General features: G+C 45.5%; 1 protein-coding gene and 1 long non-coding RNA gene across 4 annotated transcripts in view; one reads left to right on the top strand and one right to left on the bottom strand.

Annotated features, from left to right (window-relative positions):
* Nucleotides 1-237: 237 nt before the first annotated feature.
* Nucleotides 238-3,766, bottom strand: LOC122458711. Its single transcript, XR_006278884.1, has 3 exons — nt 3,755-3,766; nt 1,193-1,195; nt 238-356 (listed from the first exon to the last, which is right to left on the bottom strand). It is a non-coding gene; the product is annotated as an uncharacterized LOC122458711 (long non-coding RNA).
* Nucleotides 1,575-14,444, top strand: part of LAMA3 (laminin subunit alpha 3) — a 187,375-nt gene continuing 174,505 nt past the window's right edge. For all 3 annotated transcript variants that reach the window (XM_043507984.1, XM_043507982.1, XM_038391479.2), the window contains exons 1-2: nt 1,575-1,970; nt 12,655-12,807. In XM_043507984.1, coding sequence (XP_043363919.1) covers nt 1,671-1,970; nt 12,655-12,807 — 453 coding nt within the window. In that variant the 5' untranslated portion in view covers nt 1,575-1,670. The remainder of the gene's footprint in view (nt 1,971-12,654; nt 12,808-14,444) is intronic.

Raw genomic sequence — 14,444 nt, 5'->3', positions numbered from 1 at the left:
GTTTCCCTAAGCCACTGACTGCCAGAAGCTGGGACTGGAAGACCAGGAACAGAACACTTGATAATTGCCCTGTTCTGTTCATTCCCTTTGAAGCATCTGGCATTAGCAACTGTTGGAAGACAGGATGCTGGGCTAGACGGACTATTGTTCTGACCCACTATGGCCATTCTTATTTTCTTTATAAAGAATAAAAGGAATAGAAACCTGGATCTGAACTTTGTGACTCAGGCCCATCTAGGTGACCAGACAGCAAGTGTGAAAAATTGGGAAAGAGGGTGGTGGGGGGTAATAAGCGCCTATATAAGCCAAAGCCCCAAATATCAGGACTGTCCCTATAAAATCGGGACATGTGGTCACTTTAGGCCCATCTCTGCACTGGGCTGAACAAGAATGGCGACGCCAAACACCCATGAACTTTGCAGAAGTTTAGATTTGGATCCAGATCTGGGTGTGAGTTTTGTGACTTGGGACTATCTTTATAATGCAGTGGTTTTCAAACTGCAGGTTGCGACCCTCTACTGGGTTGTGGAATGTAAGGCACTGGGTCACAGCGGCTCTGGTCAGCACCACTGACTTGGCCATTAAAAGTCCCATCAGCAGTGCTGCCCAGGTAAGGCAGGCTAGTCCTTACCTGTTCTGACATTGCACTGCGCTGCGGAAGCGGCCAACAGCATGTCCACCTCCTAGGCAGGGGTTGGGGGGCCATGGGGTTCCGCATGTTGCCCCGGCCCCGAGCACTGGCTCCGCACTCCCATTTGCCGGTTCCCAGCCAATGGGGGCTGGGACGTGAGGCCTGTGGGTGAGAGCCGTGCACCTCTGCCTAGGAGCTGGACCAGCTGCTGGCCGCTTCTGGGGCGCAGTGCAGCTCGTGGTGCCAGGACAGGCAGGAAGCCAGCCTTAGCACCCCCTCTGCGCCACTGACCGGGAGCTGCCTGAGGTAAGCCCGTGCCCCAATCCCCTGTCCCAGCCTGGAGCCCCTTCCTGCACCCCAAACCCCTCATCCCTGGCCTCACCCCAGAGCCTGCACCCCCAGCCCAGAGCCCTGACCCCTTCCCACATCCCAACCCTCTGCTCCAGCCCTGAGCCCCCCCCAACCCAGAGCTCCCTCCTGCACCCCAAACCCCTCATCCCCAGCCCCACCCCAGAGCCTGCACCCCCAGCCCAGAGCCCTGACCCCCTACCGCACCCCAACCCCCTCCCACACCCCGAACCCCTGATCCCCAGCTCCGTTGGGTCGCGGGCATCCACAATTGTCTTCAACTGGGTCGCCAGAAAAAAAGTTTGAAAACCAGGGCTCCAATGGACCCAACCAGAACCCCCCTCCCCTCCCAAACGCTCTGTGGATTGGGAGCCAGATTCCCAGACCCGATCGGTTGGTCCAGCAGAAGAGGGCTGCCAGCCTCCCCGCCCCGCCCCGCCCCGCCCCGCCGGCGTGGTCCTCAGGCCCCAAATATTTCCTGCCTGCCTCCCTCCTCATTCCAAGCCAGGAGCCCTCCCGCGCCCGCTGCCCTGCGCGTCCCGCTCTGTGCGCCAGAGGGGAGTGTTCTCTCCCCGGCTCCTCGGGGCGGGCCGCGCACAGCAGAGGCGCAGGCAGAGCGCAGGGAGCCTCTCACCTCCGGCTGCCCCCCATCAGCGCCAGGGGCAACCGCGGGCCGGGGACCCGGCTGAGCATGGCAGCGGCGGCGCTGCGGGGCAGCCGCGCAGCTCCCTTGCCGGGCGCCGGGCTCGTCCTCGTGGTCTTAGCCCTCTTCCTCACCCTGCGCGCCGGGGCCGCCCAGGTGGGGCCGCCGGACTCCGGGGCGCTCGGGCTCAGCCTCCATCCGCCCTATTTCAACCTGGCCGAGACGGCCAGCATCCGGGCGACGGCCACCTGCGGGGAGGAGGAGAGCGGCGGCGGGAGGCCCCGGCTGGAGCTGTACTGCAAGCTGGTGGGCGGACCGGCCGCCTCCCGCGCGGGGCACACCATCCAGGTAGCTCCCCGGGCTGCGGCGGGGATCCCCGGCCGGAGCGCTGGACACACGGGCCGGGTTAGCACGGGTTAGGGGCCTCCGGGGGCTGCCCGCCCTGGAGAAGCGGGACAGGTGAGCGCCGGAGGCCGCGCTGGGCGCAGTCTCATTCCTCCCCGCCTTTCATTCCCCGGCCGGTGATCGGCGCGGCGCGGCGCGGCGCGACTCCCCCCCCCCCCCGGAGAAATTTTGCGAGGGGAGGGGAGCGGTTGGGGGTTGAGCTCAAGAAGGGCCAGGTTAGTTTAGGCTTAAAAGCCTAGATGGGCCCGCCTGGCAAAGTGCCCATCGGAATCTCAGCTCCCCCAGAGTCTAAGGGTGTCTGGGCGTGGTGGCGTGCGGGCCCTTCTTTAGGTAATAGGCAAGAGGTGAAACTTGAACTCAGGACCGCACCTCGCCTGCACAGCCCCCGCCCACAGGGAGCACTTTGTAGTCTCCCCAAAGCTTGCGGTATAATATTGTTTGACCTCTGGTTAAAGACTAATACCCAGTAAGCAACTGATGGTGGCGGTTACTTTAAGCCATGTTCCCCTGAATATTTTAAAGCGGCTCAGGTTGTATTGTGGGGCAGGAAGACAAGCCAGGACCCCGTGATCACATAACTGTTTGCAGGAAAAAAAAATATGGGGAGCTGGAGAAGAGGGGCAGAGAAGAGAGTGTGAGGGGTGGTGTGGTAGGTCAGATCAGCGTCTGCAGCTTTATCATCATCCTTTCCTATCTGGTCAAGAGACCTCTGTGCACCTTTTGACAGCCACAAAGAGAGGAAAAAGAAAGCAAAATTCCCCGGGGGGAGTTGATAGAAATATACTTTCCCCAGGTGGTTTGGAAGAAACTTGCGTGAACTTGTCTGTCAGGAGGGTGAGGAAAAAGGAACATTAACCACTAATTCAATGCAATGGACATGCAGTATCAGCTCTTACAATATATTACTACAGCGGAGATGTTGGAGATAGTTTGACAAACATTCTCTAGGACTTTCAAAGGAATTTGTTTTGGGGTAGGAGTGAGGGAGAGACTTAGAAGAGGGTCAAAATAGGATTTAAAATAGGTTGTTACAGAATTATGGGGTCAAACTTGTGACTACAATTGATAGAAGGACTAGGAAAGTCATTTTTACAGGAACTTGAAGAGGGGGTTATGTTGTGTCAGTTTTATTTCAAGAATCATTCCTGTTTGGGGGGAGTTTCTCTCCATAGTTTTTTTCAGGGGAAAGATCAAGAGGAGTGTGCTATCTTCAACACATGTAAATAGTGTCTTTCTTCCATATCACACTATAATCTATTCTCAGTTGACTTTATATTTCTATAATGCCTTCCATCAGAAAATCTCAGAGTGCTTTACCAATACTAACAAACTGCACGACATTCTGTTTTACAGATGGGAAAACTGGGATGTAGATTAAGTGACTAGACCAAGGTCACAGAGGAAATTTGTGACAGGCAGGAATGCCTTCGCTCTTAATTCTGTGCTTTAAGCATAAGGCTATTCCTTCTCCCTTACATATTCAGCTGAACCTTGCTGTTTGTATTTGTTTAACACAGACACCACATCATTTGAAGAGACAATGCAGCAATCTCTCCCTATTTCTCAGCAGTGCTTTAATAGCAGAATAGTGTAGTGTGATCTCATACTGCTAACATTATATGAAGTATTAGAAGTCATTAAATATAAATTACAAATCAAATAAGTAAACAAAGTTAATTCTGTGATGCAGTATCCTTGCTTTCTTGTCTTTTGTCTTTTTTATATACTAATACCACTTGTAAGTGTGAATTAATGAGGTTTTACTGTATGTAGGGAAAGGAGAGAAAGAAGGAGAATTCCATTTGTTAAATATTTACCTTACAGGTCCTGGGTTAGAGGCCAGTTGTGGTTTGTGCCTAATCCAAATTCCTGAAAGAATTACTGATAGCTCAGCCCTGGCTCAAGGAAACATGTTTTGCTTCTTACAGTATTTGTATAAACGTGGATACAGCAGAGTCTCTCTCCAGTTTCAACAAAGCTCCATTGAAATACATAACATGAATACTTCTGTAGTTTACCAGCAGTTGTTGTGATTCAAGAGGGGTTGGAAATTCTTTCAAAAGGCCAGGGAAATCCAGCCACAGAAAATGTGATAAGAGCACAATGTACATATTATCAAACTGCTCCACCTCTCAAGTTCTAATACACTTTAAATAAGGGAAGAGAATCTATCTTTTTGGTTAGACTTGCAAAAATGGACAAAAGTGCATTAAATTCCTATGAAATCTTAGCTCATAAGATTTAAACAAACACACACACACTTACATGCAGTACTATGTCTTTAAAATTTCACAGAGAAAGAATAGTCACAATAACAAAGAAATTCCAGGTTAATGTGATACTATGCATTTAACTCCCTCTGTTGTGCCTTACTATTGAGGTATGTACAGGGCTGGACTGTGGCTGGCCCTGCACAAGTTTGTAAGTGCAAGGGGAGAGGGTCCAAGGAACTTCTCCCACTCATGCCCGGTTCATGGGGTAACCTCGAAGTGGATGGGAGAAAGGAGTCACTGCTCTATGCTAGTGCCATCACTAGCCTCCCCAAAGAGGATGAGGAGGAGCAGAATGGTCCCACCTTTGCACTCTGGCACTAACCTGGCACCCTTAGTTTATACTTTCACTGCATGGCTCCCAGGGAGCTCCAGAAAGAATTCAGTGCGAGTCATCCACCATTCCTTTTGGGGTTTCCACTGCAGTGAGGCCTCTCCACACAACTCAACTACCTGGCATGGGCTGAGCCTGTAAGGCACTCTCCAACTCACAGTATAGCATACAGTCTATTTCCCTTAATCAGCATATTGGTAAATTGACCATTCGCTAAATTAGGATGAGTTTCAGTGAACAGATTCAGTTCAGTGCTGTGCATTTCAGTGATTCAAAATGATGGATAAATGGCGTGTCTGGGATTGGCTGATAGTAGTAGTGCGCAGATGTGAATTAGCATTTGGTAGCATACCTGGCCTACTGCGGGGCACATAACTGTCAGATATCATTATGGTGTAACCAAGTCCTGCAACATGGTTCTTTTCTGTTGTGTAGATAGGACCTTTATCTTCATTGGGTGTAAATTGTGCACATTGTATACTTCCATAGATTGCTTGTTGCAGTTTCAATTTTCAAACTGAGATCACCATTCTTCACACTTGGGAGAACTGCAGGAGATGAGGATAATTAAATCACTAGCAAATGCACACCTGCCCTGGTGATGAATTCAAGCCAAAATCAAACAATGTCTTGAGGCTCAGTCTCTTGAAATGGAGACACGTGCAATCTACCAGACAGGCTTCAGTGTGGAATGCCTGTAGATATTGCCAGTGGGAAGCAAGGGAGAATGGTTTGTCCAACAATTTATTTTCCTTCATTTCTCACTCGCTGTTTTGTTGGCAGGTCTTGTGGAATGTACTTTTCATAACTGAAACTCCAGCTGTTGCAGGATCATTCTTTGAATTATGTATTGGGAAAATTATTAAATCTTGAGTTCAGATCTTCAAGTGGTGCAGTTTCTTTAAAATAACCCATCTCCCAACACATGCATTTTATATTCCTAATTCAGTTTTCTGCTTACTCTCATCTTTACTTTAAGGCTATCACCAGTGTGTAGTTTAAAACTCTGAAAATACACTAGCAAGAACTGTGTTAAAACAAGGCTAGCATAGTTCTAGCATGACCAATGTGGACATGGATTTCTTTTAAAGACTTATGCTTCAATATTGTTATAAAACCATGCTCTGGTCACTATTACACATTGTTCTTTCTGTTTGTGATAGAAAATGGTATCACTGACCCTTAGTGCAGTATGACAAGTTGTGTCTACACTGGCAAACCTCATTAATGCACAGCCTGAGTTTACAGTAGCACCCTGGTTTACCTTGGTCCTTTATACATAAGTAAAACCAAACCAAGTTTTAGCATGATTGGAGAAGCATCATGTTATTGCATAATCCCTGGATAGTTCAGCAGCCTATGTACATGGGGATTTGGCCATGCCTTTTTTCTAAATGACCCTTGACATTCTCAAGAGTTAATCCCTGACCCAGGCTGACAAGCACAGTATTGACTGACACAAACTCAGATTCATCATTTCTTGTGAAGTCTATAGCATTGTATGCTATACTTGTTTAGGACTTGTCAGAAAGGGGGGCAGCTGCACCTGCACTGATGTTGACAATGGTTTAAATGCTAGTGTAGACAGGACCAAATCATTTTCAACATTACATTAAGTCTTGGATGAAGTCTTCTTGAAATAGTGACAAACTTAGTCTTCAGAATAGCAGCCGTGTTAGTCTGTATTCGCAAAAAGAAAAGGAGTACTTGTGGCACCTTAGAGACTAACAAATTTATTAGAGCATAAGCTTTCATGAGCTACAGCTCACTTCACAGTCTTGTATCACAAGCACTAACCAGTTGTTGACACTCTGGTGCTGCACCCTTTGTTGATGGCAGATACAGAATGTTCTGGTATAGATGAGGCTAATGGGCTGCCTTTATTATAATCTCTATGTATACAGTGACCCCATACATGTTCACAACCCTTAGATACCACAATAGGTGTCTTAGGTTGTGTCTACACTAGACTTCTTTGGGAAATCTCCAGCCATTGTACCAGCACCAGGGCAGCTTCATCTGTGGTAGCAAAGGTGGGGGCAGAAGAGTAGACATGATGACAGTGCTGTTTTTACCACTGTGTCAGTTATCCCTGAATAGAGTAGGTCTAGATGATATGGTGGTAAAAACACTGGTGAACATGCACTAATGTCCTGTCTCCACTCTTGCTCTCACCTTTGCTATCATCAGTGGAGCTGCACTAGTTTTAGTGTAATGGAGGGAGATTTCCCAAAGAAGTTTGGCATAGTCAAGTCTTTAGAAAATCATTAGAATGATAGATACATAAAGATTGGTAGTTGAAATAAATTGCACTCTGTATGTAAGGTTCATAGTGTGTGGGATACAAGCCTCCCATAAAAAATTCTTATTTTCATTTTCATGACAAAGGTTCAGATTCTGCAAAAACTTGTGCTCGTAAAGGGTCTGTGCTAGTTGATCTCTTTAAAGTATTTGGGTCTAAAGTCATACAAAGTTGACCTGGACAGATGTGACTATATGTTTTTGTTTTATTTTAATGTTTTCTCTGTAGATATCCTATATGAAGTTGCCAGAATAAGTGTTTATTTTATCTGAAGCAGAATAATTTTAACTGAAAGGACACCCAAGGGAGAAAAGCTGGTGTGTGTGTATGTAGCGAAAGACGGTTATTTACACTTCCTTGTCTGTTCTTTTTTTGCTTTGTGAAGTTTTTTTGTACTTAGTTTTGCAGCCAAATTATATGTATCAATGGAAAAAAAAAACTTGAAAAACTGTATAATGGTCCTGAGTAAAAAGATCCCCATGCAAAATATAGATGAAGTGTTCCAAAAATGAAGTATAATAGAATTGAGAGGCGAAATGATAAACTGACACATGAATGGGGGGGGGGGGGGGAAATGAAGAGCAGGCAGGTAGGGTCGATTAAAAAAATAACGTTACTGGAGAATGTGATGGGGAGAGAGACCCTTGGAAATTTACTTTATTAATTTTAACTATTTAACAGTATTTGGATAGCAGAATATAGTTTTATGAAGGAAAAACTATAGCTTGGTTAACCCCACTAGCAGATAAATTAGAAGCCAGTTAGATTTTCTCATTATTATTCCTTTACCATATAATAGGCTTTATATATTATCAGAGAGAGACAGGGGATCTCCAGAACTTGGTTTTAATTCTATATTTAAAGGGCTGGATAGCAGCCTCCATAAATAAATGCTTTAATTGTCTTAAAAGGCATTTCTCCAGATTTGCATGTTCTTTGGTTTTTCTTGGGGTGCATTTTGTCAAAAGTTCATGATTCAGCACCAAAACATATTACACAGCATGACATGGACAGAACTTGAAGGAAATTTTTAGTACAAGTTAATGTCCACTTTAGGCCTTGTTTATGCTAGTTTTTGCAACATTTCCGACTTTTGTTAACACCAGTTCACCTTTTTCAGGGCTTGTCTACACTTGTCTATAGTGATGCTGTAGCACTTCAGTGGAGATGTTATCTATGCTGACAGGAGAGCTTCGGCATAGGTATTCCGCCTCCCCAAAAAGCAGTAGCTGTATTGATGGGAGAAGCTCTCCTGTCACCATAGCACTTTCTACACGGGGAGTTAGGTTGGTAGAACAGTGCTCAGGGGTGTAAATTTCCCACACCCCTGAGCAACGTAGTTATACCAACATAAGTTGCTAGTGCAGACCAAGACCTGGTCTACACTACGAGATTAGGTCGAATTTAGCCGCATTAGGTTGATTTTATACACAACCAACCCCATTCTGCCAACCTAAAGGGCTCTTAAAATTGACTGCTGTACTCCTCCGCGACGAGAGGAGCAGCGCTAAAATCAACCTTCCTGGGTCGAATCTGGGGTAGTGTAGACGCAGCGCTGTTCAATTTGATGGCATTAGCCTCTGGGAGCTATCCCAGAGTGCTCCAATATGACCGCTCTGGACAGCACTTTCAACTCCGATGCACTAGCCAGGTGCACAGGAAAAGCACCGGGAACTTTTGAATTTCATTTCCTGTTTGGTCAGTGTGGTGAGCTCAGCAGAACAGGTGACTATGCAGTCCCAGAATCGCAAACGAGCTCCAGCATGGAGTGAATGGGAGACAAAGGATCTGATTGTAATATGGGGAGAAGAATCTGTGCAGGCAGAACTCCGATCCAGCAGAAGAAATACTGATATATATGCCAAAATCATGCAGGGCATGGTGGAGAGAGGCTACACCAGGGATGCACAGCAGTGCCTACCAAAAGACAAAGGCGGCAAATGGTCGCTCCAGGTCAGAACCCCAGACAGGCTGCTTCTATGATCAGCTGTATGCCATTCTGGGGGGGACCCTACCAGTACTCCAACACTCTCCGTGGACACCTGCAAGGTGGCAGCCTCACGCAACACGGATGAGGATTTTGTGGAAGAGGAAGAGGAGGAGGAGAATAGAAAAGGAGTACTTGTGGTACCTTAGAGACTAACAAATTTATTTGAGCATAAGCTTTCGTGAGCTACAGCTCACTTCATCGGATGCATGCGCAGCAGGCAAGGGGAGAATCCATTCTCCCCGTCATCCAGGACTTTTTCCTCACCCTGAAGCCAATACCCTCCCAGGGTCCTATTGTTCCCAGACCCTGAAGGTGGAGAAGGCACCTCTGGTGAGCGCACATTTGTAACAACACTACAGGGGTTAAAAGCAATTGTGTTTAATGTTTGATTTGCCCTGAACAACTGGGATACATTTGCAGCCAGTACAGCTAATGGAAAAGTCTGTTAATGTGTCTGGGGATGGAGCAGGAATTCTCCAGGGACATTTCCATGAAGCTCTTCTGGAGGTACTCTGAAAGCCTTTGCAGAAGGTTTCTTGGGAGGGCTGCCTTATTTCGTCCTTCACGGTAGGACATTTTACCACACCAAGCCAGTAGCAAGTGATCTGGAGTCATTGCAGCGTAAAGCATGGTAGTGAATGGTCTTGGGTTTTGGTCGCATTCATGCAACATTTGGTCTGTGTCAACCTCAGGAGAGTGATATCATTCATGGTCACCTGGTTGAAATAGGGGAAGTTTTGTAAGGGAACAGTGATCCCCTCTGTTTGGTGATCCCCTGGGCATGCTGGGCATCTGCATGGATAACCCAGGAAAAAAGGCACAAAATGATTGTTTGCCATTGCTTTCAAGGAGGGAGGGAGGGGAGACTGATGACATGTCCCCCAAACCACCTGTGACAATGTTTTTACCCCATCAGGCATTGGGAGCTTAACCCAGAATTCCAATGGGCAGTGGGGACTGTGGGATAGCTATCCATAGTGCACTATTCCGTGAGTCGATGCTAGCCACGGTATTGAGGACGCACTTCGCCGACCTAATGCGCTTAGTGGGGACATGCACGATCAACTGTATAAAATCAGTTACTAAAGATCGACTTCTATAAAATCGACCTAATTTCGTAGTGTAGACATGCTCCAAGCCAACATTAAGAACTCTGCTGTAGGCCAGCTGCTGCCAGTGTTTTGCATACTATGCCATCTAATCTTGTGCAAAGGAAAACTAATTAAAACAGTTCTTAAAGTGCTGGTACTAGCCGCTGACCAGTCTAGACTAGGGCTGCCAAATGTTAACAGTGGTGGAACTGAACCTGTATTAGTAACAGTGTACTTGAGGTCAAAATATGGCAGAGGAATCTGTTTCAGAGATTCACTGATCTTAGGAAGGGTTAGTTCTTCAACAAATTCTGGTTCCAGATGCTTAGGCAGTGATTTCCACGCCAGTTCAGTGGTCTGACTTTCTTTAAAACTTGGCAGCAAAAATTTACTGCTTAATATTACTTTTTTATTTAACTTAAATAACTTTAATAGAGTATAATGAGTTTAAGCTTTAACACAGGTTGTCATAATTTCAAATTTAATTCTAAATAGATTCATTTTTTAAAATAAACCCATATTTATATTAAAATATGATTTAAATTAAAATATCTGATATTTTTAAATAAAAAAACCCAGATTTTTTTTATCTGCCCTGCTCTGTCTCTAGATTTGGTATGGGGGTGTTGATGACCTCTGATATACAGGAGATGAGACTAGGTGATCTGGTGGTCCCTAATGGCCTTAAATTCTATGATTCTCTGTGCCTCCGTTCCCTATCTGTAAAATGGGTATGTTAGTACAGTAAAAGCTGTTTACTTCACCAACTGGAAAGCTCTATAAACTGGCATTTCTGATCTTCATTGAAAGTCTGGTTTATAGTCCAGTTGGCGCGGGGCGGGCAGGTTGTTGGGGTGTGGGAAGGGATGCGGAGCGTAGGCTCTGAGAGGGAGTTTGGGTGCGGGAGGAGGCTTGGGGTGCTAGATCCAGGGGGCACTCACCTCAGGCGGCTCCCTGCGAGCAGCAACCTGTCCCGGCTGCTGCTAGGCGGAGGCACGGCAGGTGGATCTGCATGTTGTCTCCACCCAAAGGTGCTGCCCCCACAGCTCCCGTTGGCCAAGGTTCGTGACCAATGGGCACTGCAGAGCCAACACTTGCGGGGGCATCGTGCAGAGCTGCCTGCTGTGCCTCTGCCTAGGAGCAGCCAGGACGAGTCACCGCTTGTGGGGAGACACCTGAGGTGAGCGCCTCCCAGATCTGACACCCTGAGCCCCCTCCTTCATCCAAACTTCCTCCCTCCTAGTTAACCGGCATTTTAAACTTACTGGCATCCCCCATTCCCCCAACATGCTGAATAAAACAGCTTTTACTGTACTTCTCTTGCTCACAAGGATGTTGTCGAGGATTAAATACATTTAAAAAATGATGAGGTGCTTAGATACTATGGCGTTGAGGGCCATATAAGTACCGTAGAGCATAGATAAAGAGAACTAACACGTATACAGAGGACTCCTTACACATTGTTGGAGTTGTTCATTTTGAGACGAGTGGAAGGGCCAATAATCTTGTAATAATGCAGGCTGTGAAACTGAATCCCAGTAGAGAATTGACTATTTTGAAATGCAGATTACTCTGCTCCTGGAGCATGCTGGGAAATGGGAAGGAGTCTTGGGTTTTTTATAAACAGGGCCTCTTTCTCAATTCTTAGAAGAATGAATGGGGGAAAGATGGAAGTTAAAATTCCCATCAGAGATGGGTTTTTTTGGAGGGGAGGAGATTATCAGAGGAAAGATGTTGTCTCAGCTATTCCTTGGTGTGTTTTGTATGTTAGTGTTATATTTTGCTTCCTGTGTTTTGTTTCACCTTTTAGCAGTTTAGGCATGTTGTTTATTGGTTTTTAAAAAAGACTGTTTTAAATGAAAGAAACCAAACCTAAATCTCTGGTCTACTCTTGTCATCTCTTGTCATCACTAATAAAATGAAAATGGAGAACCCCAAAATACTGTAGACTGTGGTATCACTGGCATAACTTACTCTTCAGAATCTGCTGCTATTTAGTCATTCGGGGGATGTCTGTAGCATTACTCTGTTATCTGCTAACTCAGAAGTCCACATGCAGAATCCAGTAGCAAATAGTTTGAAACCCCTTAAAAGTTTTGGCTCCAGTGAATGGATTACAATATTACAAACATAATGACAGACCCAATGGCAACTTCAGCAAAAGTGTAGGATTTGAGTGCTTAAAATTAAATGAGGGGTTAAGGCCCAGATCCTCAAAGGTCATTAGGTGCCTAACTCCCATTGATTTCAATAGGAGTTGGGCACACAAATACCCTTGAGGATCTGGGCCTAAGTGTTTTCTTGAATAAAAATGGACTTGCACATGCGTAAATGCATTACTGAATTGGGGCTTGTGTGCATATCTTGATGTCATTGCAAAAGTGAGCCTTTTAATTTTACTAAAATATCAGTAAAATTATTAATATCAACATGCTCTACTGTAGTTTCTTTGGAAAGAAGTTGGAACCAGAAATACACCATACAAAAGCAAAACAAAATCTTACCACACACACGGGCAAAGCCCTACCTAAGTATCATGGTTAGCAGTAGGATCCATCATTTATAGTTTAATGGAAAGATGTGTCTATATTCTTAGTCAGATCAAACTGAGCATAAATCTTTTGTTTTCTTGTCTTTCAGGGACAGTTTTGTGACTATTGCAATGCAGCTGATCCCAATAAAGCTCACCCAATAACCAATGCTATTGATGGAACTGAACGCTGGTGGCAAAGTCCTCCTCTCTCTTTAGGCTTACAGTATAATGAAGTGAATGTCACTTTAGATCTTGGACAGGTGAGTATGTGATCATTTTATGTGGAGTGTTAATGGGTTTGGCCATATTCTGTATCAATACAAAGACCTTACAGTAGAAAGATGAAAATGTTTGAATTAAGAATCTTGGTCTGCTATGTGATTCTTTTGTGGTTTATGTTCTGTGATGGTTACAGATTTAACTTTACTTAAGTGACTATCTTTCTCAGGAATGTTGACTGTGGGTTCTTGCCACAGACAATACATTGGTTGCTATGAATTGGCGCCACTGGAATCTAAACACAATTAGTTAATCTAAAGCTGCATAGGATCACCCTCCTAGAACTCAGGCTCTGCCTTTTATTCCATAACCTCTTCCCCCATGGCTCAAGGAGAAATTCATGCTGCACACTCTCTTGATGACAATATTTGGAAGAGGATTACTTTAGCTGTAGGGGAATTCCATTAGCCATTCACAGGAAGCCTTCTGCTTTCTGTTGGACACTGTCTTAAAAGAAGAAAACTATTCATTTAGAGTAGCCCAGAAAGACAGACACAACAGAGGCAGGTAGATGGGTGTTAATACAAATATTTGGGCTTCCCCTGCAGGGGAGAAGCAAGTAGCTAACACTAAAGACTTTGCATATGTAAATTCAGCTTTATAGCTATAAGGCCAGATTCTCAGCTGACATAAATAGGTACATCTTCATTAAAGTTAGCTGTGCTATGCCAATTTACACCAGCTGAGAAAATCGCCCATAGTCTTCATTCCCATTATGTCCTTGCTCAGCCTCAGTCCAGATCTGTCCAATGAGAGGCTGCTACTGGGGAAGTTTCAGGGCCACCGCACCCCACTTCCCCAGCACCACCGAGGGTCTTGGGCTGCTGCACGCCCCCCCCCAGCAGCAGTGGGGGTTTTGGGCTGCCATGCTGCCCCAGCCCCCCAGCGCAGTGGGGGTCCCGGGCCATGCACCACCAGCCCCCCAATCCCCGAGCACCCGCAGTGCCCTCAGGCTGCTCTCTAACCCAGAGCACCCAAGATTTAGTCAGGGGTATACAGTACAAGTCATGGACAGGTCATGGGCCGTGAATTTTTGTTTAGTGCCCATGACCTGTCCATGACTTTTACTAAAAGTACCCAAGACTAAAACGTAGCCTTACTGATATTAAAATCTCTAATGCACAAAACACATTTTGAACAGGCACATGTTACTACTGCATTATACACTGTATATTAAAAATAAAATAGCCTTTGTTGAGCTTAGGCAAGCTTCTGCCAAGCATTATTTTCTGATCCAAACTGTGGTCTTTATCCTGCAAACACCTATATGGATAGTTCCATTGATGTCAATGATATTATTCTCATGCTTAAAGTTAGAAATGTAAGTTTTTGCAGATATGGCCCTCAATTTATAGAAAGTTGAATGGGATGAAAAACCAGGTGGGAACTGTTCACTTGGGGTGGAATTGGAAATAGGCCTATAATGCTCTTCTCGTTCTCAGTTATTTCATAATATTGGTGTTGTCTGAATTCTGGAAACAGGCTGATAGCTCTGGCCTGTACTTTTTATATGCACGATTCTTTTCTCTAAGCTTTCCAACTCAGAAGTAAGGAAAACATTCCTCAGTTTTATGCATATCTCCGTGTATGAGATTTTGTAATAAAATCTTTAGCAGGA

Source organism: Dermochelys coriacea, chromosome 2 (assembly GCF_009764565.3).
Source record: "Dermochelys coriacea isolate rDerCor1 chromosome 2, rDerCor1.pri.v4, whole genome shotgun sequence".
Taxonomy (NCBI): Eukaryota; Metazoa; Chordata; order Testudines; family Dermochelyidae; genus Dermochelys; species Dermochelys coriacea.
This window is presented reverse-complemented; position numbering and strand designations above follow the sequence as displayed.